The sequence below is a fragment of the Phaethon aethereus genome (assembly GCF_964289735.1).
Source record: "Phaethon aethereus genome assembly, chromosome: 1".
NCBI lineage: Eukaryota > Metazoa > Chordata > Aves > Phaethontiformes > Phaethontidae > Phaethon > Phaethon aethereus.
In genome coordinates, this window is record NC_138575.1 from 9,472,347 (window position 1) to 9,498,107 (window position 25,761).

The following is a 25,761-nucleotide window of genomic DNA, read 5'->3' on the forward strand; positions in this document are numbered from 1 at the left end:
TCTCAGCCCATGGTGCTCTGTGTGTTGTTCCTACTGCAAATGCTTTGGATGATGCAAAACCTTACATAGTGGAATAAATCCTAGCTGCACGCCCTTAACTGGCACCACAGATTGAACGCGTGTCAAACTGGAGATTTGGGAATGTGAACCGAAGTCTTCTCTGTCAAAATTAGGCATGAAGGAGGACTGTAGAGCTACTTCACTGCAAATTTTAACTTTCTCCTGGCAGACTAGAGAGACATTATTTAATCACATTTCTTCCTCCACAGACTGTGTTATGGCTCCACCTGGCAGGAAACACAGGGATAACTTAGTTAAAAATAGTGTTAAAAAAGAAGCAATCAACAGTTATATATGTCACCAACTGTAATAATGTTTCCAGTGCATCAAATCCGGGATTTTTAGTGCCCCACTAACAGATCTAGATGCCTCCAGATTCAAAAGAGAAGCTTTCTCAGACTCGAATTAGAGACTAAGTGTAAAGCAAGAGACAGAAAAGAGATACAGCCATGGGAAGGAAAGCGAGATAGGTCAGCATGAGAGATGATGGGTCACCAACCTTGCAAATAAGTTCCTGGACTCACCCTGAAAGGCACGGAAGGGAAAATTTGAAGGAGGTTGAAGAGGTAGGTTTGTGGGTGGTCTTAAAGCAAAATGTGTGAGAAACTACCCACTTTGCATAAGCCAAAGAAACAGCTGAATTGATTAGTCTGTCATTACGGGTCTAACAGAGGTGGGAGCCAAGCCCAGCAATAAATGAGTGACACTGGGGAAGTGTCTGAGGGAGTGATTGCTAGAGCAGTTGTCTGGACCAGAAGAAGATGGGACTGTGCTGTTCAAAGCCAGAGAAAAGGATGCTGCAGCAATTGAGCCATGGGCCTGGGCAATAGTTTCAGCTATGTGGATGAGTAAGGAAAGTCACTTCCGAGAAATAATGAGCTACAAGGATCATCTGGCATCTGGAGAATCTGCCTTTTTAAGGAAAAAGATAAACGGTAGGCATAGGAGGTGCAGTTCAGTGAAAAGTTATGGCCTCTGATTGAAGGCCATATACAGGGAAAAGATAGATGTGGGTGTTTCAGTCTGGAAAAATGACCATGGTTAAAGCATTTACTAGGGGCTTTCTGCCACAGTAACTCAGCATATCTCCCAAGAGGAATCAAGCCATCAGCCTAAAACTGGGCATGCTGGTGAGGATCTTGCCCAATTCTGGCTCACTGCATCAGCAGGGCAGAAACTCAGCCTCCGTAAGAGGAGTAGAAATACAAAAAGCAGAAAAACTTTGATCTGTGAGAAGATCCTGCACCTGAAATACTTGACACTATCCCATGGTAGCCACCGGAGGGCACTCTAGACTTGCTCTTGAAAGTCCATTACACTGATGCCTGCACTGGTTTGTTCCACATGCAGCAAATTTAACTGCATGTTGGTACCTGTGTCTTGAAACGAGAGCTAGACAGCATGACAGGTATCCTTCACTCCAGACCTGATTTCCTTGTCTCTGTAAAATATCCAACGTGACAAGGTGCTCATGAGTGGGGCAGGGAACGAGGAGGTGAAATTCGTTGCAGATGTACCAAGCCCATCATGAGAATTTATTTGGTTTTAAAGCAATGTTTTCAAAAACTGGAGTAATGGTGACTAAGTGCTGCACTGGGATGAGAAAAATCACTGAGCAACCTGATTTCTTACTAGCTTCACTAATGTTCTCACAGAAAACTTGATTTTTACTTGAATACGGATTGAATTTGTGATTATTCATAAGACCAGATTTCCAAAGTGGCCCACACTGATGACATGTATTATAATATTATATACAAGCAGTTTCTAATTATTTAAAGAAAAAATACGTATTTTCCTATACTATTACATTGTTTATGGCTAAATTTTCTGGCTCCAATATGTGATTAAAAAAAAAAAAATGTTCAAAGTACATAACAGTACTGAATGCACTGCTTGAACGTTAATAATAATAGATTTTCATTATCGGTGGACGTGGTATGAATATTAAGGCATGTCTTATGCTCTCTTCAGGAACACAGTTAGATTGGGTGGGAGTGTCGATCTGCTGGAGGGTAGGAGGGCTCTGCAGAGGGATCTGGACAGGCTGGATCGATGGGCAGAGGCCAACTGTATCAGGTTTAATAAGGCCAAGTGCAGGGTCCTGCACTTTGGCCACAACAACCCCATGCAACGCTACAGGCTTGGGGAGGAGTGGCTGGAGAGCAGCCCGGCGGAAAAGGACCTGGGGGAGCTGCCCGACGGAAAGGGACCTGGGGGTGCTGGTTGACAGCCGGCTGAACAGGAGCCGGCAGTGTGCCCAGGTGGCCAAGAAGGCCAACAGCATCCTGGCCTGTATCAGCAATAGTGTGGCCAGCAGGAGTAGGGAAGTGATTGTGCCCCTGTACTCGGCACTGGTGAGGCCGCACCTTGAATCCTGTGTTCAGTTTTGGGCCCCTCACTACAAGAAGGACGTTGAGGTGCTGGAGTGTGTCCAGAGGAGGGCAATGAAGCTGGTGAGGGGTCTGGAGCACAAGTCTTGTGAGGAGCGGCTGAGGGAACTGGGGTTGTTCAGGCTGGAGAAGCGGAGGCTGAGGGGAGACCTTATCGCTCTCTACAACTACCTGAAAGGGGGTTGTGGCGACGAGGGTGTTGGTCTCTTCTCCCAAGTAACCAGCGATAGGACAAGAGGAAATGGCCTCAGGTTGTTCCAGGGGAGGTTTAGATTGGATATTAGGAAAAATTTCTTTATTGAGAGAGTGGTCAAGCATTGGAACAGGCTGCCCAGGGAGGTGGTGGAGTCACCATCACTGGAAGTGTTCAAAAAACTTGTAGATGTGGCACTTTGGGACATGGTTTAGTGGGCATGGTGGTGTTGGGTTGGTGGTTGAACTTGGGGATCTTAGATGTCTTTTCCAACCTTAATGACTCTGTGATTCTGTGAAGAAACATAAAGGGACTTGGTTATGGTCTTAAAGACCATCTGGTTATAAAACTAAAAAAATCTGTGTAACTTTTAGCAATTTGTGTTTACAGATATATTAATGCAATAAATATGAATTAATTCCCATTTTATCCAACATCAAACAGACAACTTTTTTTCTAATGCTGTCTTCTTTTCCTGAGTATCTTAGGGAAGCTAAGGAAGTTTATGTCCTCTCTAAGTTTTAATTTCGTTTATCAAAATCTCTGACTGAAAAAGAAGAAAAGCCTGTAAGACTTTTTCTTCAAAGCTTACATATATCTATAGGTAGCTGCAGGTGTGTGCATATAACTAACAGGAATAGAAGATTTATAATTATGACTAGTAATAGAAATGAGTGAGATGAAAGAAATTAGCAAGTTTTAGGTGGTTTTAAAAGACAAAGGAGAATAGGTGGGAGTAGGATAAGGGAAAATTAAGATAAAGGGGAAGAGCTTTTGAAGAGAGCTAAAAATGAAAAGAGGAGAAACGAGGGAGAAAATGACCCTTTGAAGAACCAGGGGAGTGCACACCACCAGCGTGCTCCCATACTTTCACATCAACACTGAACGTTTTCAATTGTAAATCAAATTACCAGCCACTGGCAAATGTGCTTTACAAACCGATATAGCTGATCTGGACCAGTCAGCTTTCGTACTACACAAAGAAACCTGCAGATTACTTGTACTGCTTTCCTAATATTCCTCTCATTTTCTTGTTCTCTCTTTCATTCAGTGTCCAAGCAAAACCTATGATCCGCTCATAAAGTCTACCAGAGACTTTCCCGATGAAGTCATTAGCTTTATTAAACGCCATCCACTGATGTACAAGTCTGTTTACCCAGTGACGGGAGGACCGGTATTCACTCGAATCAACGTGGACTATCGTCTGACTCAGATTGTGGTGGATCACGTCATGGCAGAGGATGGGCAGTATGATGTTATTTTCCTAGGAACAGGTATGAGAGAGGACTCCCACTATCATTCTGCATAAACCGCATCTTTTAAGAGCAATTTTTCTCCAACAGGTCCTGAATAAACCAGTTGATTAACATCTTTTTCCTATGCATGCATCAAGATGCTCCTGATTCTGTGCCAGGCCTTCATGCAAGTGATAAGATTAGTTTAATTTGTCAGCTAAAGAGATTGCTACTATTGGGATTTTAATGCCACCTGGTCCCTAGGTGATAAATCAGTTAAGGGTCAGAGTATCTGAACTTTCTTACCCTCTGAATACCGTTCAATACCTGTCTTTACATTGCGTGGTAGTCTGGCTCCAATTCCTGCTGGCAGCACATCAATAACCAATTAGAAGAAAAAAAATTAACCTTAATAACCTCTAGGAGTACTTCATATTATCAGTAGTGACATGGTGCTTCAGCATTAAATCTCATGTGACATCGAACAGCTAAGAAAGATTTAAAATTGAGCCTAAGGCAACAATTCCACTTAAATACTTCTAAAGATATTACTTAGCAACGTGAACAGCTCCAAAAAAGAGGACTAGGGTTGAGCGGGTTAGGCTACTCTGTCAGGCAAGAAACTTGCTTTGCAGTTTTTCTATGGATTATTATGTGTCTATTTACATTTTTATGATAGTTATATGCCTTAAGGAAAAAGTCTAGTTTTACCATAGTAATTAAATTTAGTATCGCTGGATGAATCACCCAACAGCATGGTATGCTAAGAAATTTTAACATACCTATTCATAACATTTTGGAAGTAATAATCTACTGTCTTACTCCACTGGGATTTCTTGTTCTTAATCCACAATTTGACCTTCTCTCACTAGCAATAAGTCTTTTAAAGCACTTCTCACTGGTAGATCTGAACATTTTCATAAGGAGGTCATTGCTATTATCCCCATCTCACAGCAGATGAAACTTAGTACATGGAGGTGAAAAGGTTTATCCAAGGGCAGTGGATAAGCTGCTGCCATGAGCTGCAGGGAGATTAAGGTTTATGTTTGAATCCTGAGCCAGTGCTGTTGGGTTGCACAGCATTTTATCTGGCCTATAAGCAAATTTGGTGTCATACAGTGTAGTTTGATAGGTACAGATACTCCGAAGTGATTTGGGGAATGGAGTGAATTGTCACAGAGCATTGCCCCTTGCACAGCATGGCTTGTCTCAGCCTGAAGGCACATCTGAGACAAGAGCTTCCCAGCTGCATTGTCACACACGCGAGTCCAGAGACAGCCTCTCTCTTGGACCATTTGTGTCTTTCAGACTCAATCCTTCTCACAACGCTTGTCTTCCAAAAAAAGACGGTGTAAGAGTCCCTCTGTGATCCCCACAAGTCAAGTAGAGCAGTGTCAGAGAGAAAAGCACAGTTTCATGAAAAACAACATTAAAGTGCTATTTGCTCTTCTGCTGCCTGAGAAGGCTGAGAATAAGCTTTAGCTGTGATGACAGAAAATCCTTGTTGCTCTCTGCATGCAATCTTTAATATAATCAACAGAGAAGGAAAGGGAACATATTCCCAAGCGCTGAGATGCGTAGGATTTAGGAATACTCACTATAACTGACTTTTCTTCTAATAGGAGTGAGAAAAATAATTTAAAACTCAGCTGTCCGAAAAGATGAGTTCACTCGTTAAAACGTACAAGATATTTTTTTAGTGGCTACAGAGATTGCTTTCAGATGTTTGCTATCCTCCACTATAAAATTTTACATAGGAATAAAATCATAATGAGAGATCGGGAACCCGAAAACTCCGAGGTTAATTGTTACCACCCAGCACCAACGGTAATTCTTTCGGAGGAAATCATCCGGTTTAGAGGTGCCAAGGCCAGCATGGGCCGTGCAGCCACTAGGTGGCAGTCCATAATATGCAGCTACTTCTTTATTTGCAGTGCTTGCCTTCAAAGTGTGTTTTCTTTTCCAGAAGCACATGGTTTTGTACTATTTTATCCTCTAAACTCACCCTATGGAAAAAAATAAACTCGAAGATAAAATTTCAAATATTATATAGCGAGATATAGCAGGAGATTTGAGCAGCAGAAACTTATTATATATTTGAATATACGTAACCAACTTGCACATATGCATGCTTTGGCAATTATGTCGAACAAACAAACAAACAAAAGCTCTAATACATAAGACAAACTGAAATCCTTTTGGCTTTGGTAATATGATCTTCAGTAGTTTGGGAAAACTAGAATGAAATTCTCATTCTTTCCATTATAATGTATTATTTTTCATCTTTTTACTAGTATGCATAATGCTTAGGACTAAGCTGCGCTGTGTCATTTCCACGCTGCACATCCCAGCACCCAGCCCACTTCTCCTGAGCAGTTTTTAAGGGTTCTTTTTAAGGCCATTCAAGATTCACTAATGTGTAATGCTCTGAGATGATATGAGCGGCTGTATTTTTCACCAAGCAGGAATTCGGTTAAAACTGATGAATAGATTTAACTTAAAAAATTCTCTACATAACTCCAAAGAAGTAAATTCTGTAATGATTAAATTAAGATTTTGATGTTGAATGGAGATTTTGTTAAAAAGTTTCCCTAAAATGAAAAGATAAATTAAAAAAGTGCATTGCATAACTCCCCACATTAAAATGAAATCTACGTGATTAAGGTGCTACACTGGATGAAAATTAAGCCTATAAAAAAGAAGAAATAATTTTCTGCCAATTTAGTCCCCTACACTGGATCTCTTTGGGGTCAGATGGGCCCCAATTTTGGCTCAAGGAAATGTGCAGAAACTTCTAGCTGGCAGCACAGACCTGCTTGTCTGTGTTCATGTGTCTGTCTGTGTGTGTGTAGCAAGGACAGTTAGACCATCCCTGCCAGGAGCAGCCTACAATTGTGTTGGCTTAGCTATACAGTAAAACCATAAATGTATTTTATAGAGCTATGTAGATAGAAATAGATGCAGATAGGGATAGATGTTGTTTGAAAGCTACAGCCGCGATACAATAGCTTTATCTTCAGGGCATGAAATGGAGTGGCACATATGTACTGAAACATAACTTTGGGTTTTACATGATGAGCATTTGTTTCAGACATCGGCACAGTCCTGAAAGTTGTGAGTATCACAAAGGAGAAGTGGACTAAGGAAGAGGTGGTCCTGGAAGAGCTGCAGATATTCAAGGTAAGCATTAACAGCCACAACATCAATTAAATATTATTCAGGGGACTTTAAGGTCCAAACTGGCTTTGTTGGTCTGGTTGTTTACTGGAACTGGTTCAAGTTTCCAGAGGGACACTATGTAAATTTTTAAATGCCTTGGTATCTTTTGGGTAAGTCAATTGAAAAAAGTCCAGAACCAAAGAGACCGTGATTTTTCAGACTTATAGAAAGTCTCATTTATCCTTTCTTGCTTTAGTTTGGAATCTTATTATGAGCCCAGATTTTTTTAATTTTTATTGTTAATTATTCCATTGTCTCATCTTTGTAAGTATTATAATTTTTTTAAAAACAAACAAACAAAATTCCACAGATACAGAAAAATTATTTAAAAATACACTTCAGGAATTGAAAACATAAAGAAAACAAAACAAAATAAAAACACAAAAAGAAAACCCACAAAGAAAAAAGTTAGGTTTAATTCAATGTGTTTTAATTTGTTGGTGAAAGCTGACTCGACATTATTTACCATTTTGATTTGGTTATTCTGGCTGAGTGATAAAGAAGAAAAGTAACCAGAGCCCTGCTAACACCAATGACTTCTTCGTAAATAGAACTTAGTCCAAAAACTTAGTCCATAAAAGTCCAAGCTTCCTGTCTGTGGCACAGGCACAATTTCTTATTAACCTCATTGCTGGTGAGGGAGCTGACGTCGACGTACTGTTACAGTAGGAAAATGGAAACCTGTGTCTTCCCTACTGATTTTCTTTTCAATTTATTATCTCCTTTTTCATTCTTTGCATTCTCATTTTACTTTTTTACTCACTCTGTATAGCTCCTCAGTTTTCACCTTTTGTTTTCATCAAATTTTATCTCCACCTCTGGCATTTTGATTACTTTCTCACACACCCTCTTTCCTATGTGCTATATGAAGTTTTACCCAGAATTTCTGCCCATACCAAATAAATGACTGTGGGACTTAGAGACAGTGTTTTCCAAGTGTAAGGAGGGGTTCATTAATAATTATTTCAAAGAGTATATTTCTCCATATGCCTTTTGATATGTCATGTGTATGATAAAACTGAATTAAAGTGTCTCTGTGTATTCTTCCCACTGTCTTGGACACCAATTATAAATATCACTTTGAAAATTTCAAGATTACTCAGTGGTTTGCCAAGTAATCAGCAGTTGCACTGTGCACCAATTTGCTGCATTCTTAAAACATAACGTCAAGGGCAAATGTACCATATCATAGTTAAAGCAAAAAAAAGGGGTTTTTTTCCTGCTCAGCAGACATTCCTTCACTTTTTTATTGGTAACATTTATAACTGTTACCTCTATGTTTTTGAACCCATAAAGTTTAAGGGGGTGAAGGGCTGAAAAAACATCCCTTATTTCCTTGAACTGCATTAACGTTGAACAATAGGCTTAGATTAATCATCTTCTATTAGGTGATAGATAATGCTCTGAGCTTTGTCCTGTTCTAACATCAGTCACTGGCAAAAATTTCACTCTCTCTCATAGCAGTGAAATACGTCCTGGTGCAGAGGATCTGCCTATGTATCCCTTAAATTCCCTCTAAGCCTTTCAAATAGTGCTTAATAAGAACTTAAGCTGATGTGAAGGCTCATTCCCAGTCTCCAGGATGGGACAGAATGCAAGCTCTAAGAATTAAAGTCAGTTGCCCCATAGGAGCAGGGAATATTTATAGAAGGTATTTTTGGAAGCATGAAGGTAGTGGTTTCAGGTTTTTTTGTTTTTAATATTTTTTTAAGCCAAGCAAATGGATCTGTAATTTTATTTACTTTTTTTAAGTTTACTTCTGTTCTCTTTTTCATTAAGAGCAGGGAAATGTGTAAACTAATGCACCTTACTAATTCATTTTTCAGCATCCCTCGTTTATCTCGACCATGGAGATTTCTCAGAAGCAGGTAATCACAAGCTCATTTAATTACTGCAGGATATATGGTACACCGAACACGTAGCTTGTTACTTTTAGGTGATGCCTGTTACTTACTGGCTAAACTTTCCCTGAATAACTCTTAAAATATATCTGGAAAGAAAGAGATACATTTGAACTTGTTTGCCTGCCTAATTCACATGTGCTTACAAACAGTAATTTGCGTACCCAAGCTGGTAGTTATTCATGGAAGCAAATCTCTAGTCACGTGGTAGTGGGATTTGTGAATGAAGCCAATGCACATTCACTTTCCAGACACTAGAAATACTTGTCTCTTTACAATCTAGTAATAAATTATTATTATTATTACTATTATTGTTGTTATTTTTATTAGTAGTCAAGAGAGATCAGGGCCTCATTGTGCTAAAATTTGTGTTCACACAGACCGAAAACCAGTCTAAATCTGGGTGGTCCAATCCTGGCAGCCACAGGGGCCAGTCCCAGTTGGGACTCTCCCGATGGGAAACAGTTCCGTGGCAGCTCCAAGCCCTGTGACGGCTACGTGCACGTTTGGGAGGCAGCGTGACAGCGGAGCCATCCCTCCGTGCCCGGCAGAAGTGGCCGGAGCAGCTCCGGCACAGCACGCCTCCCTCACACGAGGAGATATTTTGCGTTCAGGCACGCACAGCACAGCTGGGTCCCGTCTGCCCTGAAAAAAGGTGGCAGGCCAGCTGGAAGCACTGCACGAGCCAGCCCCGGCTCAACAGCAAGCACTTGGACCACCCTTGTCTCAACCGGCAACTACTCACGCGTTGGGGAGAGGGGAGTAATATTATCCCCATCCTACCTAAGGATCATAAGCAGAAGATGAAGTTTTATTCACACACGGCCACCCCTAGCTCCCAGATTCTTAACGTCACAGCTATCCAGCCACTCGTTTTTAAATATGTTATCAAACCATTCTTTCTGATTTTTTGCTGCAGCACGGATTTAAAGGTGTAAGGGTGGTGAGTGCCGGTAACTTTCCAGACTGCCACCCCTTTTCCTCCCTGCCGTGTTGTCAGGGTTTGTTGAGGACTGGCCAATTCACGCTGAGCCCTGAGAAACATTTTACGGTGAAGGAGGAGTTCTCCCGCATTTTGTAAAATCTGGGGCAAGGTTGAAAGTCTGCAAGTGTGGCACTGAGGAAGGGAACTTTTTAAATGGGCTACTTGGAGAATGCTCCTAATTCATTCGCTTTGCCTGATTTGCAGCAACAATTGTACATTGGTTCCAGGGATGGATTGGTTCAGCTCTCTCTGCACAGATGTCACACGTATGGGAAGGCTTGTGCAGACTGCTGCCTTGCCAGAGACCCATACTGTGCCTGGGACGGAAACTCCTGCTCCAGATATGCCCCCACTTCTAAAAGGTAAGAAAAAAAATACAACGTGCTGTAAAAGATCTTGCTGCTTGCAAGAATTTTAGCGGTTCCCAATTAGAAATTGTTGCCTTTTTACTTAGCATGTCATTTGCCTTAAAATTTGATCACAGTCTGGCCAAGTTTCACATTTCTGCTCAAAGAACTGTGAAGATAACATAGGTTTTTTTAAGTGTGTGTGACAGTAACTCAGCAACTGCAGCTAACATCATAAATCCGTCACTTTCCTTTTTTATGCCGAATGCTTTAAGGCACAAGATGCTCAGATGGAGGTCCAGGCTGTGCTGACTCTGCCCGAGGTGCAAGAGCCTCTCTTAAGCTTCTGCCTTTTGCATAGGGCATCGTCATAGTTATAAAGTGGAGTTTAACATAGTACCCTGGAGTGGTCAATAATAAGATACATTTAATCCCCTGAGCTAAACGAAGAATCTTCTCCTGTTTGGTTTAACTCCAAAGCATGTCACGCTCATCGATTGTATTTATGGTCTAGCCATGAGAGGGAGACAGAGATTTAAGTACTGTGGTTTGACCGCATCGGGAGCAGTTTTTCCACAGTGAAAGAAGCTCCATCTGAACTTTCTGTACTCACCAGCTAGGAGAGCAGCATGAATCTGCATGGAGGGAGAGCACTCTGCAGGCTCTAGCAATGCGGTACCTAAGCTACTGGATGTGTCTCTTGAGTTTTTGGCTGATTTAGCCAGAGCTCTGAGCTCACTCATTGAGCCAGGGCCCTTCACAGCCTCTTCATTCCCCTTTGGACAAAGCCTTCCTGACAGTAATTCTTGCAGTGAAGGTCGGAGGTTGCAGTCTGAGCTGAGACTCTGGAATGAGACTTTCTACCTTAGCAGTTGCAAGGCTGGAACCTGGGCAATTAGACAAACCATTGAAGTTAATGACTCCTAGGTTATGGTGTCATGGTGTCAAAGAACTTTGTGTGTTTTCCCTCAAAGCCAAAGCAAACTAAATTCAGAGAAGCATAAATGAAAGGAGAAAAGCAAGTGTTCAGGCTCACCGCAAAGTTAGTGACACATGAGGCTTGCTGAAGCCTGAGGTGGGCTGGGACACGGAGATTGATGGTCCGTGCTTGTTAACAGATGTGCAGTATGGTGGGAAGGCCAAAAGTCTGTGGCTCCAAAACAAGGGATGGGTGACTGGCCTTGGGAATCCTCTAGTGGAGCAGTTGGTTGAACATTTTTCTTCTGTGTAGCAGCCTGTGCTTCCAGCATGTCTACAGCTTTTACCACAGTGGACAGCTCAGCCTCAGGAACCTGGTTTTCTGCTGAGACATTGCTCCGCACATAGGAGGTCCCACTCCTGTTTTCTTCAGTGTGGCTGTAAGGAAGGAACCAGTTCCTCCACGGGTTTCCAGTTTCCATTTCTTCTCCTAAAAAATTGAAATACAACTTTTTTTTGTAGCTCTTGGGAGACAAATGCAATCATCCACAGAGGAAGAGTTTACTTTTTTTTTTTTAATGCTATTACACTGAAATTGCACTAAATCACAGTGAGTTTAAGTAAGTAACACATTCAGAGGTTAGCAGACAAGTTAGTTGTGGAAGGGAGCAAATCATCTCAGATCATTGTGTCAAGCATTTTTTCTGTCCATGAAGATGAAAGATAATCAGATTTGTCAGTTGTTTGTTACCAAACTGACAGATATGCTTTTCTTTCTTCATTTTAATGATTGGTTTACCAGTCGGTATTACCTTGGGCTGATCCTGAGCTAAATTTTGAATATCACTTGTTGAACCTCAGATCTTTTCCGTGACATACGACATTAAGGATGTTTTTAGGTATTTCCAAGACAGTCCACCCTGCCAAGAGATCTGTGCTCCATACTCCTAAAGCAGGCTTAGATGGTCTTTCTGTCACTATATTGCACGCTCTTTATTCTAGACAGATTTTTTTCTCTCGCCTTTTCTCTTTCCCCTCCCAGAGGTTTTCCCAAATCACAGGCCCTTCTCTTGATGTCAATTGTACAAATCTCTCTAGGCCACATGCAGCTTTGAGGGTGAGGCTGGTTTTAGTTAAGACCATAATTGTCAGCAGTAGGGTGGGAGCAATGCGAGTCCACATCTGCTCTGCTCCTCTGTATTTTGTTGTGGAATTCCAGCAATTATGCCTGAAGTGTTACAAGTTTGTGTGCTCTTCCCATAGGCGAGCCAGAAGGCAAGATGTCAAATACGGAGACCCCGTTGCACAGTGCTGGGATGTGGAAGACAGTGAGTATTTTGCACCTTTCTTGCTCTTTAGTCACTTTGACAACGGAGTTGGCTGTAAGGGTCTCCATCTGTTTGCAAAAACCTGCTGAGCCCAGCAGAATAACACTGTTAAAGCAGTTGCCTTTTCCACACTTCATATATATCCTCCCGCAGTTAAATTTGGGGAGCCAGGCTGATAAGGGGCAGCCAGCATGGGTCAGCACCCTCTTACCTCTTACAGGTGACGCTCCTCAGCACTCACCCAGGGGAGGAAAATGTGCCCGTAAAGCAAAAACATCACACACAGCCCTGCAAATAGCTACCAGAACCTCTGTTCATTAAGAAACAGGGGAGAGAATCCTGTGAGGAAACCCACAGGGGTGAACGGGGAACACGCCATCTTCTCCTCTTCCACCGCATACACTTGACACAAGTCCCAAAGCTCAGCTCCAGCTGCCAGACCAGCCCCTTCCCCTCCCCGCAGCTACTTAAATACTCCTGTTATTACCAAGCGCCTACCCTCCTCTCCGTCGGCTCCCCCTCCCTTTCCCACACCCTCTTTTCAGATGCCAAAGGGTCTGGCTTGCTCCTTTGGCAACCGCAGCACTTCTCTTGCAGCGAGCGCTGTCAGTATGAAACCCTGCGGTTGCGCGGCAATCTCTGCGGCAGCGTAAAATAAATGAGAAGCATTCAAAACCGAGCTTGGGTTTGTCTGGGGCTTTTGTAGCTGCTTAGTAAAGTGAACCAGCCAGTCAAAACAGTATCGATTGTATCGCTGCGCTGAACGTGTGATTCGGGGTGAGCCACCACTTTCCATTGATCTCTGGTTATTTTCGTGCCGCTGTGGTGCTGGATGCCTGCTGCAGATCTCGGCGTGAGTCACTGCAGAAATCAGAGCTGCTTGCCACAGGATCAAAGACTTCAGTCTGTTGCACAGTACAGAGAATTCTGACTGTACATGTGTGCTTGCAGACATGGTTACAAAGTCAGGGTAAATCCTCATTTCCATTAAAGTCAACGACAAAACTCCTGTTCATTCCCAAGAGCCAGAATTTCCCTGCTTGATGCTTACTATGGCTCTCCAGATAGTGGTATCTGAGACTGTGCAAAGCTCAAGGTTATAGAAAAGCTAGCAGAAAGGCTGACAATGTCACATTTTCCTGGAAGGATAAAGAGATACTGGAAGAGTTGGCTTTACTAGACAAATGTAAAATAACTTAGCACAGAAATTGGTATTAATCCTTTGCCCTAATGTAGTTCCACCAACAGAAATTTTATCCAGCTGGGGATGACCCCTGTGTGCCATAAAACCATGAAGCTGACCTGTGCTACTCCAGGCTCTTGGCTTATTTATGCCAATTGCTGTAATTAATAACATTATGACCCCAAAACCTATTTAAATTCAGTGTTCCACTGTGTGAGATTCCCTCCCAGAGACTTCACTGGCTGCGTGAAGTTGTTTGGCTCCACTGAAGTCTCAGTGGCACAGTGAAATAAAAGAAAAGCATTTAATGCAGAGTGCTTGAATTTCTATAGATCTCATATAGGTACTTATTATATTGAAAAAACAATCCAAAATTGTTTTCGTTTTGTCGTTGAGCTAACTGCTGATTTAGGAGACACCACTGCTTTCACCTTCCTTTCTATTATTGGCAGGCTGTAAGAAACAGCTTTAGTCCGATTGTAAGGCAGATAAGACACAGATAAGACAGACTGAAAAGGGAAATGGAGATGCAGAGATCAGAAATTACTTGCTCGGGTTTTAAAGAAAGCCAAGAAAGGAGCCCAGATCTGCACATGGCTCCTTCGGTGTTTGGTTTGAAACATACTACAGAGCATTTCAAATTATACTGAAGGAAGGCAAACTTCAGTTTACTTTAGCCCTGTGAATCCATTAAAATGTTTGGGATGAACAAACTGGACCATACAACCTACCTTTAGCAGCTTTAACTCAGGTTTAGTAGTTGGTTACTTAAAGGAAATACATAGGTCAGATTTTAAATTCCTCAAAGGTGAAAGCTTCGACTTTAAAATGCAGCATGCTCATGATACAGGTTTTATTGACCTCCTTAAAAACCAGTTGCACCGAAGGAAGGTTAGCAGCCGCCTCTAAATCCTCACAGTTATAGTTTAAACTAAAAGTTAAGTTTCCTTTTGCTTTTTTATAATTCAGCCACTCTTAAAGCATCTGTTCTGAATCAGGCTATTTTCCCATTGCTTTAAAAAACAGGTCAGGGTTAATCTCTTGTACCATGTTTGCTTTCCAGGCATTAGTCATGAAACTGCTGATGAAAAGGTGATTTTTGGCATTGAATTTAATTCAACTTTTCTGGAATGTATTCCTAAGTCCCAGCAAGCCTCTATTAGGTGGTATATTCAGCGGTCTGGAGAAGAACATCGAGAAGAGGTAAGTTATAGTCATCAAGGCAAGTTTCCTCTATAGAGAATTCAGCTGAGCATTGAAAGGCAGGAGTTACTGGGATTAGTCGATGTTTTACTTTTCCTTGCCTCACCTTAGGTATCACATAGCATTCTGGTATCACCATTTGGGGCATGCAATGGGGAAGAGAGGAGCCATTTGCACTGTGTCATAAGCGGTTTTAGATATTTATTTTGACTTACATGTTCATTCTATTTTAAAAAAAAAAGACAAATTAAGCTTTAATAGTGGTAAAAAATCAAAGTGCTGGGAAAAAAAACCCCAACAGTTTTGTCCATTAATTAACACGACTACTTCTGTAGGTAAAAGTATGTTCAAAACCCTTTGTTTTAATAAAATCTTTGCTGCATTAAGTGGCGATCGCATTCCCTTATCATGTTAAGCAGTGTAGCCAAGAATTGCACGTATGGCTTGCTGCTTCTCTTCATCTCTCCCTAGAGGAGGAATGGTCTGTGCACTAAGAAGCTTTTTATTTGCTTTTTTTCTTGTTAGTGGAGTCTGAGTATTTTTTCTTAAATGGCACTCTGTGCTGAGGCAGAGATGTCAGGTTAAAGAATTGCACCTTGCATCTGGATTAGAAAGCAAGTGATAAGAATTGTGATGGCCCTTAACTCCTGCAGGAGGCAGGTTTGGGGTGCTCGCTGGTGGGGAAGCCCTGGAGAAGCCTCCAGGTCCCTGCATGAGCCCCTTCACGATGTCCTGCTGATTCCGCTCTGAGGTGGTGACGAAGAGACCCTCTGACGTGCCCAAGAGGTCAGCGTGCTGGGACTGATTCGGACTGGGTTTGAGTGAATCCCAGACCTCAGGAGTTTTCATAGCCTTTCTCTTACATGAGCGGTTTTGTGTCTGAGGCCAAGTCCTGCTGTGGTGGCAGCCATGGCAACGGGGAAGGAAAAGGGAAAAGAACTGTCCTTTCAAATGAGCTGGTCCCAGGTGTTAGATTTGCTTTTTTGTTAAATGAGACAAAAACTAGTTCAAATGTCAGGAACTATCAAACACCCAACTGGTCTTCCACTCTCAATGATAATTCATCTCTGGGTGCAGAAAATGTGCTGGTTCTTTCTGAAGGCTGGGGAGATGCAGGCCAGGGCAGGCGCCCAGGAGAGCATCACCGCTGAGTGACACGTGGCCCAAGTTGCAACCCCACTTATGTCTTGGCCTAGAAAGCCAGAGTAAGGGGCTACAAGGCACTTCTGATTTTCTACCAGATAAAACAAAAAAGACCCGCAAGGCTGAATACCGACTATGACACTGCGGTACTTTTAATTTACTCCCCTTCTCTTACTCAAGCTTTGGATTGGCAAAGATTCTTTCCTCTGCTGAGAGTAAAAACTTCATTAATTTATAGACACAGTGCTTCCCACAACACACACTAAACACCGGAAGAGATCGCTGGTTTGAAACAGCACCTCTAACCTCCATACTTGGAAAAAAACACCTCATTTTCTGATCAGCTGGCCAAGCACAGTCTCAGACGCAAGTGGCTGAAGTGAAAACCCAGCTAGAAGTGTACCAGCCTTTAAAAACCTATGGGCATTCATTGTCCGTGCTTTGATTGACTTACCTTCAATTGTCCGGTATGGAATTGTGCTCTACTTCCCTAAGGCAGCAGTTTGTAAATGCGCTTATATATTTGATCAGGGAAACACGTAAAGTACTTCCTTCATTCTAACCATGTGTTTAAGGCTCGGTTTTAAGTAAATTTAAGGAGATAGTTAACAGTTTTTTTGCATTTTTGGGGTTGTTTTTTTTTTTTTGGTGTGTGTGTGTGTTTTCTTTTTTCTGAACAGGAAGTTAAGTCAAGTTTTGAGGAGATTCAATCATTTTTTAAAATAATGTATTGCAACTATAGCATGTGCCCGAGCTTCTCAAAAAGAGCTACAAACTTTGTGTAAAGCAGGCAGCTGCCTGTGAAGAATGTAATATTCCTGTATCATAAGAAGTCACACTTTCAAGATTTGAAAGCCTCTTTTGAAGGGCTGCTTTTGAGTTTTATCTCTGTCAATTTAGGGAAAAAAAAAATCAGTTGATTTTCTCATAAATCAAATGTTCAGATAGGCCTCTGGAGGCCAGGAAGCCAAGCTCAAGCTATCTTTCTTATTTGATTGTAGAACAAACTGCAGGTCAAACCAACTTTGAACAGTTAGGGCAGGCTAAGCTCTACAGCACAGCCGAAGTTGAAGTTGTATTATTTTTTACCACACTTTGCATTTCCAAAAGGTTCGTTACGGCAGTGACCTTGCCCCTGTTACTTGGGGCCAAACGGCAGGTACCCAGGCACGGTGGTGTCCAGTACTGCAGGATGCCCCAGTACACCAAGGATGAGCGTGTTGAGAGCGAGAGAGGGAATGGGTGCGTGCGTGTGACGGCATTTGAAGCTCCAGCAGGCACACAGCATACATCTTTGCACATTAGCAGCCTTCTACAGCAATGTTTACTGGGCTTGCTCTGTGTAAACAGTCTGACATCTGTTTGTATGAGAAAAGTAAAGCTTTGCTAAAAGGCTAGATTAACCTTTGAGGCAAATTTAGGAGAAAATTTGAAGGAGAAATATACAGACAGATTTTCTACATTATGAATGCTAACAGTAGGCAAACAGCTTTTTACCACATATTGTCCCTAAAGCCATAGCAGTGTTTCTGTGATCTAGCTTTGATAAAATAGAAGTTGGAGCACATGTTCCGCAACTCCTTAGGGTGGTTTTGTGAGTTTGTTTTTATATATTTTTTTTGCAGTCTTTGAAGATAACAGCCTATATAAGTGCATATGCACGCATTGATTATAGGATCAAATTGCTTAAAGACAGTGTATAGGAATTAGTTTTGTTTGATTCCCACCAGAAAATTCTTATAGTAACAGAATTTCTATTATTTTGACCCGGGTTGGTTCCAGGGCCCTAAGAACTTGAACTCCTTCTGAGCAAACTCAGCTGGCACATTTTGAATCATCATATTGGGAGATACCATTTTTAAAAAAAAAAAAAAAGCAGCAGCTTTTTTGATTATTATTTTTTGAGTTAAAGATATTAATCAAGAAATGTCACATTTTCAAATGCATGTACTTGAAGTTAAGTTCCTAATTTCGTATATGGCTACCTAAATAAATGACTGGGTCTGTAGAGATGCTGAACAATCACTCTTCCTATTAGATAGAATAAGGGTATTTGTAGGATAAAATGTTAATTCCTTGTTAATTCGGGGATCCAGAAACTGAGATTTTCAGGTTTTCTAATTTGACTTATCAGTGGAAATGAATCCATTGATATTAGAGTCTAATTGGAGGCCTTCCTAGAAAATTCAGAGATCGGCAGAGTAATTGACTTTCTTTTCAAAGTACCACAATTCAACAAAAATACCATATGTGACAGAAACAGTGTGCTCATGTTTAATGTGTGGCTTGATCTTTGCTCAGCCAATGCCTTACCATAACTTTTCCCATTACAATTATATTTTCTGCTCTCTCTCCCCCTTCCTGCAGCAGATTTCTCAAATAACACTGTACATTATTTTAGTGCATGTCTTAGTGGTGTAACTTATTGTGATGACGATACCATGCTTTGCAAATGACTCCATGCACCTGGAATTTAGGTTACGGACTTTTAGTTCCAGGGCTGGAACTGTAATGTCTCAGCAAGTCTTTAAACATGGCTTTACAAATAGATGGCTTTGCACCGTCCCGGACACGCACTACAGCTTCCTGAGGGAAGGAAAAGGGCAAAATCCAGACTGGATGGGAAGCGTTTGGCCCAGCAGGGTGTCCCCGACATTTCACCCTTAGGGTCATGGTTCAGAATGTGACTTCCAGGCAGAGCAACCTGTGGGGAGGGACAGGATCTCCTGTGGTACAGGAGCTGTCACCAGGTCATTTTGCTGCCAGTGGGAGTACATTTCTCTGTAGTTTGGGGCCATTTTAAGGTCAGGAGTCAAATATCTAGTGCTTTTGTGTTTAGTGTTGCTCACGCAGTTGATCGTGTTTGTTCCTGTGCGTGCAGGGTTAGTCACCGAGATGAGGGAAAGCATTTCGATGGCTGGAGTTCATAAAAAAAAAAAAAAAAAGTGGAGACATCATCTGTTCATAATGTCTTAAACTGCTGAAGTTTTCTGAAGCTTAGAGCAGATATTTATTTATTTCTCAAAAGAAATCCCCTGTGTTACATTATATATATAAAATAGGCTGTCAAAAAACAAATGCATGGCTCCCTATAAAGCCATTAGTTTTGGTGCCCCATGGCTCTGAGAAGTATTAGCTCCCCTGGTTTAGGCTGCACTTCATCCCGAGTCTCCTGCGGCCCCCGGTCTGCCAAGCTGCCACCTCCCCTTGCAGGGGATAGAACAACCCATGTGGCCTGAAGTGACAGAATAGGTGCAGATCGCTTTTAACTCTCTCCTTTCCGCTCTATTCATACCTGGGGCAGAAAATAAAGACAGCAAAAGGCGGGAGGACATTCTAGTTTCTCCTTCAGTGGTTCTCACCCTTTCCATATTCCTGCCCCACAGCCCTGGGCTGTGTTCTTCTGACAGACCCAGCTTAACGACCATCTGGTGGTTTGGCAGGTACAAGGGTTTGACCCGCTCCTGGACCGGACATCGTGCCAGGTACAAGACTGTGCCTTAGCTCCCCCATCGGAGCAAAGAGTTGTTGTTTCCATTCCGCATTTTAGCCAGACCGAGAACACATTTTTCAGTTTATCCAAGACATAAGTTTCCATATCTTTTTGCGGCTGGAGATTTTACATGATGGTGATTTTCTTTGTTAGAAATATCTGGTCAGCAGCATCTTGTGAAAAAATGTCACAGATTCAACATTGCCCTGCAAACTAAGAGTTGGATGAGAGCTGAGTAAGGAAGAGGACATATACCAAGGACTGAGTTACAAGTAGTACCTTCTGTTAGAGGAGTGTAGTTCAGTATTTGAATCCTTAGGTCAATGAGAAAGAGATCAAGGGAGTGGGAAAAATAAGAAGAGATTAATTCTGCAGCATAGGGACTACTTATAGCTCTCATGCTTTCACTCTTTTATTTTATTATATGCCTCATTGCCTTTTTTTTCCCCTAATAACTTGAGATTCTTAAGTAAGACTCATATTTTTTACATCTTCACAGGAAAAAAAAAAGAAGTAACTCTGAACTAAGATATAGCATGTGACATTTCTGCTTTGATTGGAATATGCTGGGGGGGTAGGAGTTTAAAATAGTCTCAGAATAAGAATTTAACTTCACCTTGAAAATAATAGGAATCATGCATTTCCATAATGACATTGTACCAGCAACACGTTCTTCATTTTTCCTGTGGCTTCTTGGTAAATAAAAAAAGATGTTACAAAAAAAAAAAAAGAGAAATTAACTCTACAGCTGTGTTGGAATTAAATGTTTATTTTCTCAGTCAAAGAGAAACAAAGTCATGTGTTACAATAATGCCAAAAAAGCCCCAGAGTGATCTTTATTTCCAGTCTAATTATGAAGATGAAGAAGAAAACAGTAAAAAAGCAAAGACAAATGTGAATTCTCAGCAAATGTTCTTCATTTTCCTTTCTCCCCCTCTCAATTTGTTCAGGGGTTGCAGCTAACCCATGATTAGTCCAGCTTTACCTCTAACATTTTTTCACATGTTGATTAATGAGGGACGGCAAGCTTTGAAGCCACTTTCTTCTCCCAGACAGGTGCAGTGTTTTAACTGTGAAAGAGTTGACATGTGAATTATTTGTAAAGTGGGAGCTATCTAAACACATCATTAGCAAAGGACAAAAGGCATTGACCTAACCTGGTGCCACAGCACTTTCAAATCCTTGGTTGTTTTCCAACTTACTGATTGTTTAAAGATTTGCCATCATTATTGGCAATGCCTATTATTCCTCCATTGTTGAATTCAGGTTGTGAAAATCAAGTGTTTGATTTACACGGAAATATTTTCCCTTTGTCAAATATTGACAGTATCTATGGCATGTGCCGTAACTCAGGTAATGCAATTTTAGGCAAACTTACGTGCTTATCATGAAGAATGAAAAATAAAATTTGTTGATAAAATATTGTCAAAAATCTGCTCCCACTCCACGAAGAAAAGAAAGTTAATGGTAATCGATTGCTTCATTTTTGTGGTTTATAATTTGTTCCCTATTGAACAAAACTATGTCTCTCATGTTTAATTTTTATTGTGTGCTCAAATTTAAGCACATGTCAGCAAGTTTTCATGAATTAAAGCCTTTTGTGCTTCTGAATTGTTAAATCCTATTTACAAATACTTTGAAGAGACATTGATTATGACATATTGCAGGGGTGGGGAGCAGTGAATCCACAATTGACCAAAATAAAATTATGTCTTTTATCTAACTAGTCTTTTCATTTTCCTCAAAATTTAATAAACTATGTTTTACATTGATAGGTCAGGAACCAAAGAGCACATTAAGCATTCAAGTGAAAGGTTAAAGATCTACTACCAAGTAATGAAATGCCAGGTGTTTATAAAACTCCAGAGCCCTGTGGGGGGAAAAGTAGAGAGCAAAGACAGGAAGAGTTCTGAACCTATGGGTAGAACAACATAAACAGGATACCAAAAAGAGAAGTGAGGAGGGAAAACAGTAATGAAGTGTTGCTCAATACGTGTGAAATCGGAGCCATAATTTCATCCTGCCAGAGGATAAGAAAGGAATGAACAACGAAGGCACAGAGGAGGAGGAGGTGACAGTCGCCGTAAATCAATATATAAGGTTAATACAGGACATTCTGTAAGAGCACTGCTTCATTAAAAATAGGAGTCATGATGGGCTGGGATTAAGGGACACAACCAATTTAGACTGTGTTAGCTTTCTCTGCGGTATCCCAAGGCAGAGGGGGGGCGACTCCATCAGTTAACACGTTTACGACTAGAAAGTGACGGCTGCTACACAAATGGTAAATAGTTATGAGTAGCAGGGTGCTGGACTTGGGGGTCCAGTGATCTTTTCAAGTCTAGGTCTGCCATTATTCTGCCTTCCTTTCACTGGAACTAGGCGAAGCACTAGCGAGGGCTCTTTGGACTGGCGCCCAGCCAGCCGAAACAGCCAGCTGGAGATCTTCCAAGTGTAGGAGGTACACAGCTGTCAAGGCGCTCTAGACTACAATACTGGCAGAGCCACCGACAGGCAGATGCTACTGCTGCAATTGCATCAAGCCCTGAGCTCGAAGAGATTGGTCCTGTTTTCACTCAATGTGGGAACTTGGTCTTTGCATAATGCCTTATAAAACCCAAATGTCTGGATATTAGCTGCTACTTCCCATCCTTTTCCCTAAATTTATCAAACTTGGGTCTTCATGTTGACATGAAGCCTGGGCAAAAGAAAGAGGGGCTTCCTTGTCATATTGTAACAGCCAAGCCCCCGAGCACTTCCACCTGGCCCCTGCTTCTGCTTCTCTCTGTGGAGTGCAGCACCACAAGGCAACACCTGCCCTAGACATATTTCTGCCTACAGCTACTTATTTGTGGATTCATTTATACATTTTATGCTTCTGTTTTACTGTAAGAAAGGTATGTTTACTTGGAGTGAAGTGTCATCGGCTGATAAAACTGAGGACTACTGCCCCGTGCTGTAGGTTCTGGAGGAAAAGTGATCTTTTCTAGTCTGTCTCCCTGCTATCTACTGTGTATGTGCTTGTGTTTTGACCATGATTTCTCTGGTTTAAACTGAGTGTAGTAAATCAAACATAGCTTGTGCTCATGTAGCACCTGTTGTCAGGACAATCGATTTTCCAGGAATTTCCTGAAATTAGTATGATTTCACCCTGCTGATGCCAGTAGGCATGCTTATGTACAGTCTACAAACAAGGAAACTAAAGCTCAGAGTTGACCCAATACCATCAACCAGTGGCAGGAGCCAAAGAATACTTGGCCACAGAACCAGGCAACCAGAGCCATGTTCTGACCAGGCTTTTGTAGCAGCTGATTTCTTGTCTCTGCTGCAGTCAGATCAATGGTAGGACACAGGCCTATATCCATCCATCCATCCACCCACCCATCCATCCACATATCTATCTATCCATCTACCTTCATACCTGCTTACCTGCCTACCACCTGCCTAATCTGTATGATACTGAAGACTTACAGCTGACAGAGTAGCAAGCCAAAGTCTCTCTCTGTGCATGTATTTATATATATGCGTTGCTTTTCCTGGTCATCTCTAAACGGTCTCTCAAATTATTCAACCCTTCCAAAGTCATTATCGTAGGAACTTAGAAAAGGGTAAAGCAAAAAGCCCTGGGAGGTCATCTCATCCATTTCTTTGCTCCAAGAGACCCTATTATGATAAAGTACTAGTGAGTTAGAATCATAACAGATGGAGAATCATATGTATGTATACATTTTTTCCCATGGAGTAGAGAAGGGAATCATGTGCAGATTTTTTACATAAAGAAACAGTGTGTAGCTTACCCACTGTGAATAAATCTAATTTAGTCATCTTTATGCCTCCCTGATCTTCATCCTCTGAAGTTTGCTGGAGGCTCAGATGTGCACTCTGGGAAATTTTCCAGATTCTGTGTTGGTTCTTTCTCCCCCCACCCCAGCCTTGTGTTGAAGTTTTTCTGCGTTATAACAATGCCACCAGCAGTGCTGAGGCTGTGTTTAAGGCTTTTGTTGCAGGCTGAGCAAGCATCACTGCAGGTCCTGCGGTGCCGTTGTGTGCTGCAGCCTCTGTGTGGCAGCAGAACATAGCACGCCGGGGAGCTCACAGCTTTGGACTAGACCAGGATCGTTTTCAAAGGAAATGCTGGTGTTGGACACCGGGAGAAAGGGCTCTGCTTTCTACTTCCACCTCTGCTACTAACCTTTATATGCTCTTTGGCAAATCACTTACCTTCTACGTTCCCCAGCTGCAAAAATACTTAGGTGCCCAATGCCCCATCCTGGATTTTTGGGGGGTTTTAATGCTTTTTTTTAGTCTTAGATTATTTTGAAAATAACTTTCAGATCACCACATATGTAACTTATGTGACAGTGTTATTACTTTAAGGTGCACCTTACTTTTAACATGTGAAATCATGATGCATTTTTTTAAATATTTCCATTCATAAATGAAACTACAGTTCTACTCTGACAGACTTCAGCTCTCACTTGCAATCTCATTCTTTTCTTTGGTTTTTTGTGTTTTTTTTTTTTTTTTCCTACAAGTTCTTCACAGATCTTAAAGTAAAAACAATAAAAGAATTGTACTGGATTGTATTCCTCTAAGCTCATTGGGTGCTTTTATTCAGTTCTCAATGAGTCAAAGCCAGGATCAACTTCCTTTTGTAAAACCCAGTTGAAGAAGATCAGAATCACAGCATTTCACTTTAAAAATCAGTAGTAGTATTTATTTTCAGTGTAATAAAACCTCAATGCTCCAGATACGTATAAGCACCCTGGTACATTGGGTGCACTACATATACCTCAAGAAGAGCAGTTAAAAAATGAATGGGTTTTGTGGCACTAAATAACAACCCTTCCCTGGAGAATGCCGTCTAACATTGCATTTCGGTGTGAGTGTTACTATCTTCCCTTTCATCTGTACAACATATATCTTTTACTACTGCCCACTGGAATGTCAGTCATACAGACGCTATAGTTAGGAGCAGAACATTGAAAGGATCTCCTGGTACCTGCCCCAGCTGCACAAGCCCCACACGTGCGATGGGGCATGCTGTGTGCCAGCCGAGCCTTTTCTCCACCTCGGTATAGCACTGGCAGGAGTTCTGGTTATGCCGATGAAACTCACGTATCTCGTTCTTCTTTTGCCAACCCCACAGCTGAAGGCCGACGAAAGGATCATCAAAACTGAGCATGGGCTGCTGATCCGCAGCCTGCAAAGAAGGGATGCGGGAGCCTATTTCTGCAAAGCCCAGGAGCACACCTTCATCCACACCATCGTGAAACTGAATTTAAATGTCATTGAGAACGGGCAAATGGAAAGCACTCAGAAAACTGAGGATGAGGAGGGCCGGGTGAGGGATTTGCTGACGGAGTCCCGGCTGAGGTACAAGGACTACATCCAGCTCGTTAGCAGCCCCAGCTTTAGCCTGGATGAATACTGTGAACAGATGTGGCACCGGGAGAAGCGGCGGCAGCGGAACAAAGGCGGTGCCAAATGGAAGCATGTGCAGGAGATGAAAAAAAAGCGAAACCGAAGGCACCATGAACCAGCCAGGCCACCGTCTACGTAGTTTGTAAATGCTATTTAAAGAAAGGACGTTTTCCATGAAAAAAAAAATACTGTGTTCTGGTTTTGTGCATCTTGCCTATGAATTAGTACTGCTTCTTACTGAAATCAAATAACTCTCCATCACTATTAATCTGTATGAGACTATACAATGGGATTCTATACCAAATGAGATGTTCCCTATTGGAGTAGCACACACCAGGCAATAATTTCAAATGCATTCATTAAAAAGAAAAGATGTACACTTTTAGCTAATTTCTGGGTAGCCTGAGGCTATGTGAGCTGTTTTCTGTACTTTCTGCATAATTTTCACATAGGATTTAGTGTCCGTGTTCCCATGCTAATATTTGCTGCCACATTCCACCCCAGAGGTGGCTACATTTCAGGGGAGGGCAGATGTATTTCTAGTTCTTTGGCATCTTTCTCATTAAGAAGCATGGTAGAAATGTGTGACAGATCTGCAAAAATACCCACTAATTTACCCATTGGGCTTGTATAGAGGCACATGGGTGGGGTTTGCTAGCACAGAGAGCCTCGGCAAAAAATCAAATTAAGTATTGGCTTAGGGACAACATTCATTCTCCCCATTAAAAAAGAGAAA

The 25,761-nt window shown here is 41.7% G+C and overlaps 1 protein-coding gene across 1 annotated transcript in view; it reads left to right on the top strand.

The window, feature by feature from the left end:
* SEMA3D (semaphorin 3D) overlaps window positions 1-25,257 on the top strand; it is a 146,154-nt gene extending 120,897 nt beyond the window's left edge. Inside the window, exons 12-18 of the mRNA XM_082013885.1 lie at window positions 3,698-3,920; window positions 6,973-7,061; window positions 8,927-8,968; window positions 10,191-10,348; window positions 12,515-12,579; window positions 14,826-14,965; window positions 24,751-25,257. Of these exons, the coding sequence (XP_081870011.1) occupies window positions 3,698-3,920; window positions 6,973-7,061; window positions 8,927-8,968; window positions 10,191-10,348; window positions 12,515-12,579; window positions 14,826-14,965; window positions 24,751-25,164 (1,131 nt within the window). The 3' untranslated portion in view covers window positions 25,165-25,257. The remainder of the gene's footprint in view (window positions 1-3,697; window positions 3,921-6,972; window positions 7,062-8,926; window positions 8,969-10,190; window positions 10,349-12,514; window positions 12,580-14,825; window positions 14,966-24,750) is intronic.
* The last annotated feature ends 504 nt before the right edge of the window (window positions 25,258-25,761 follow it).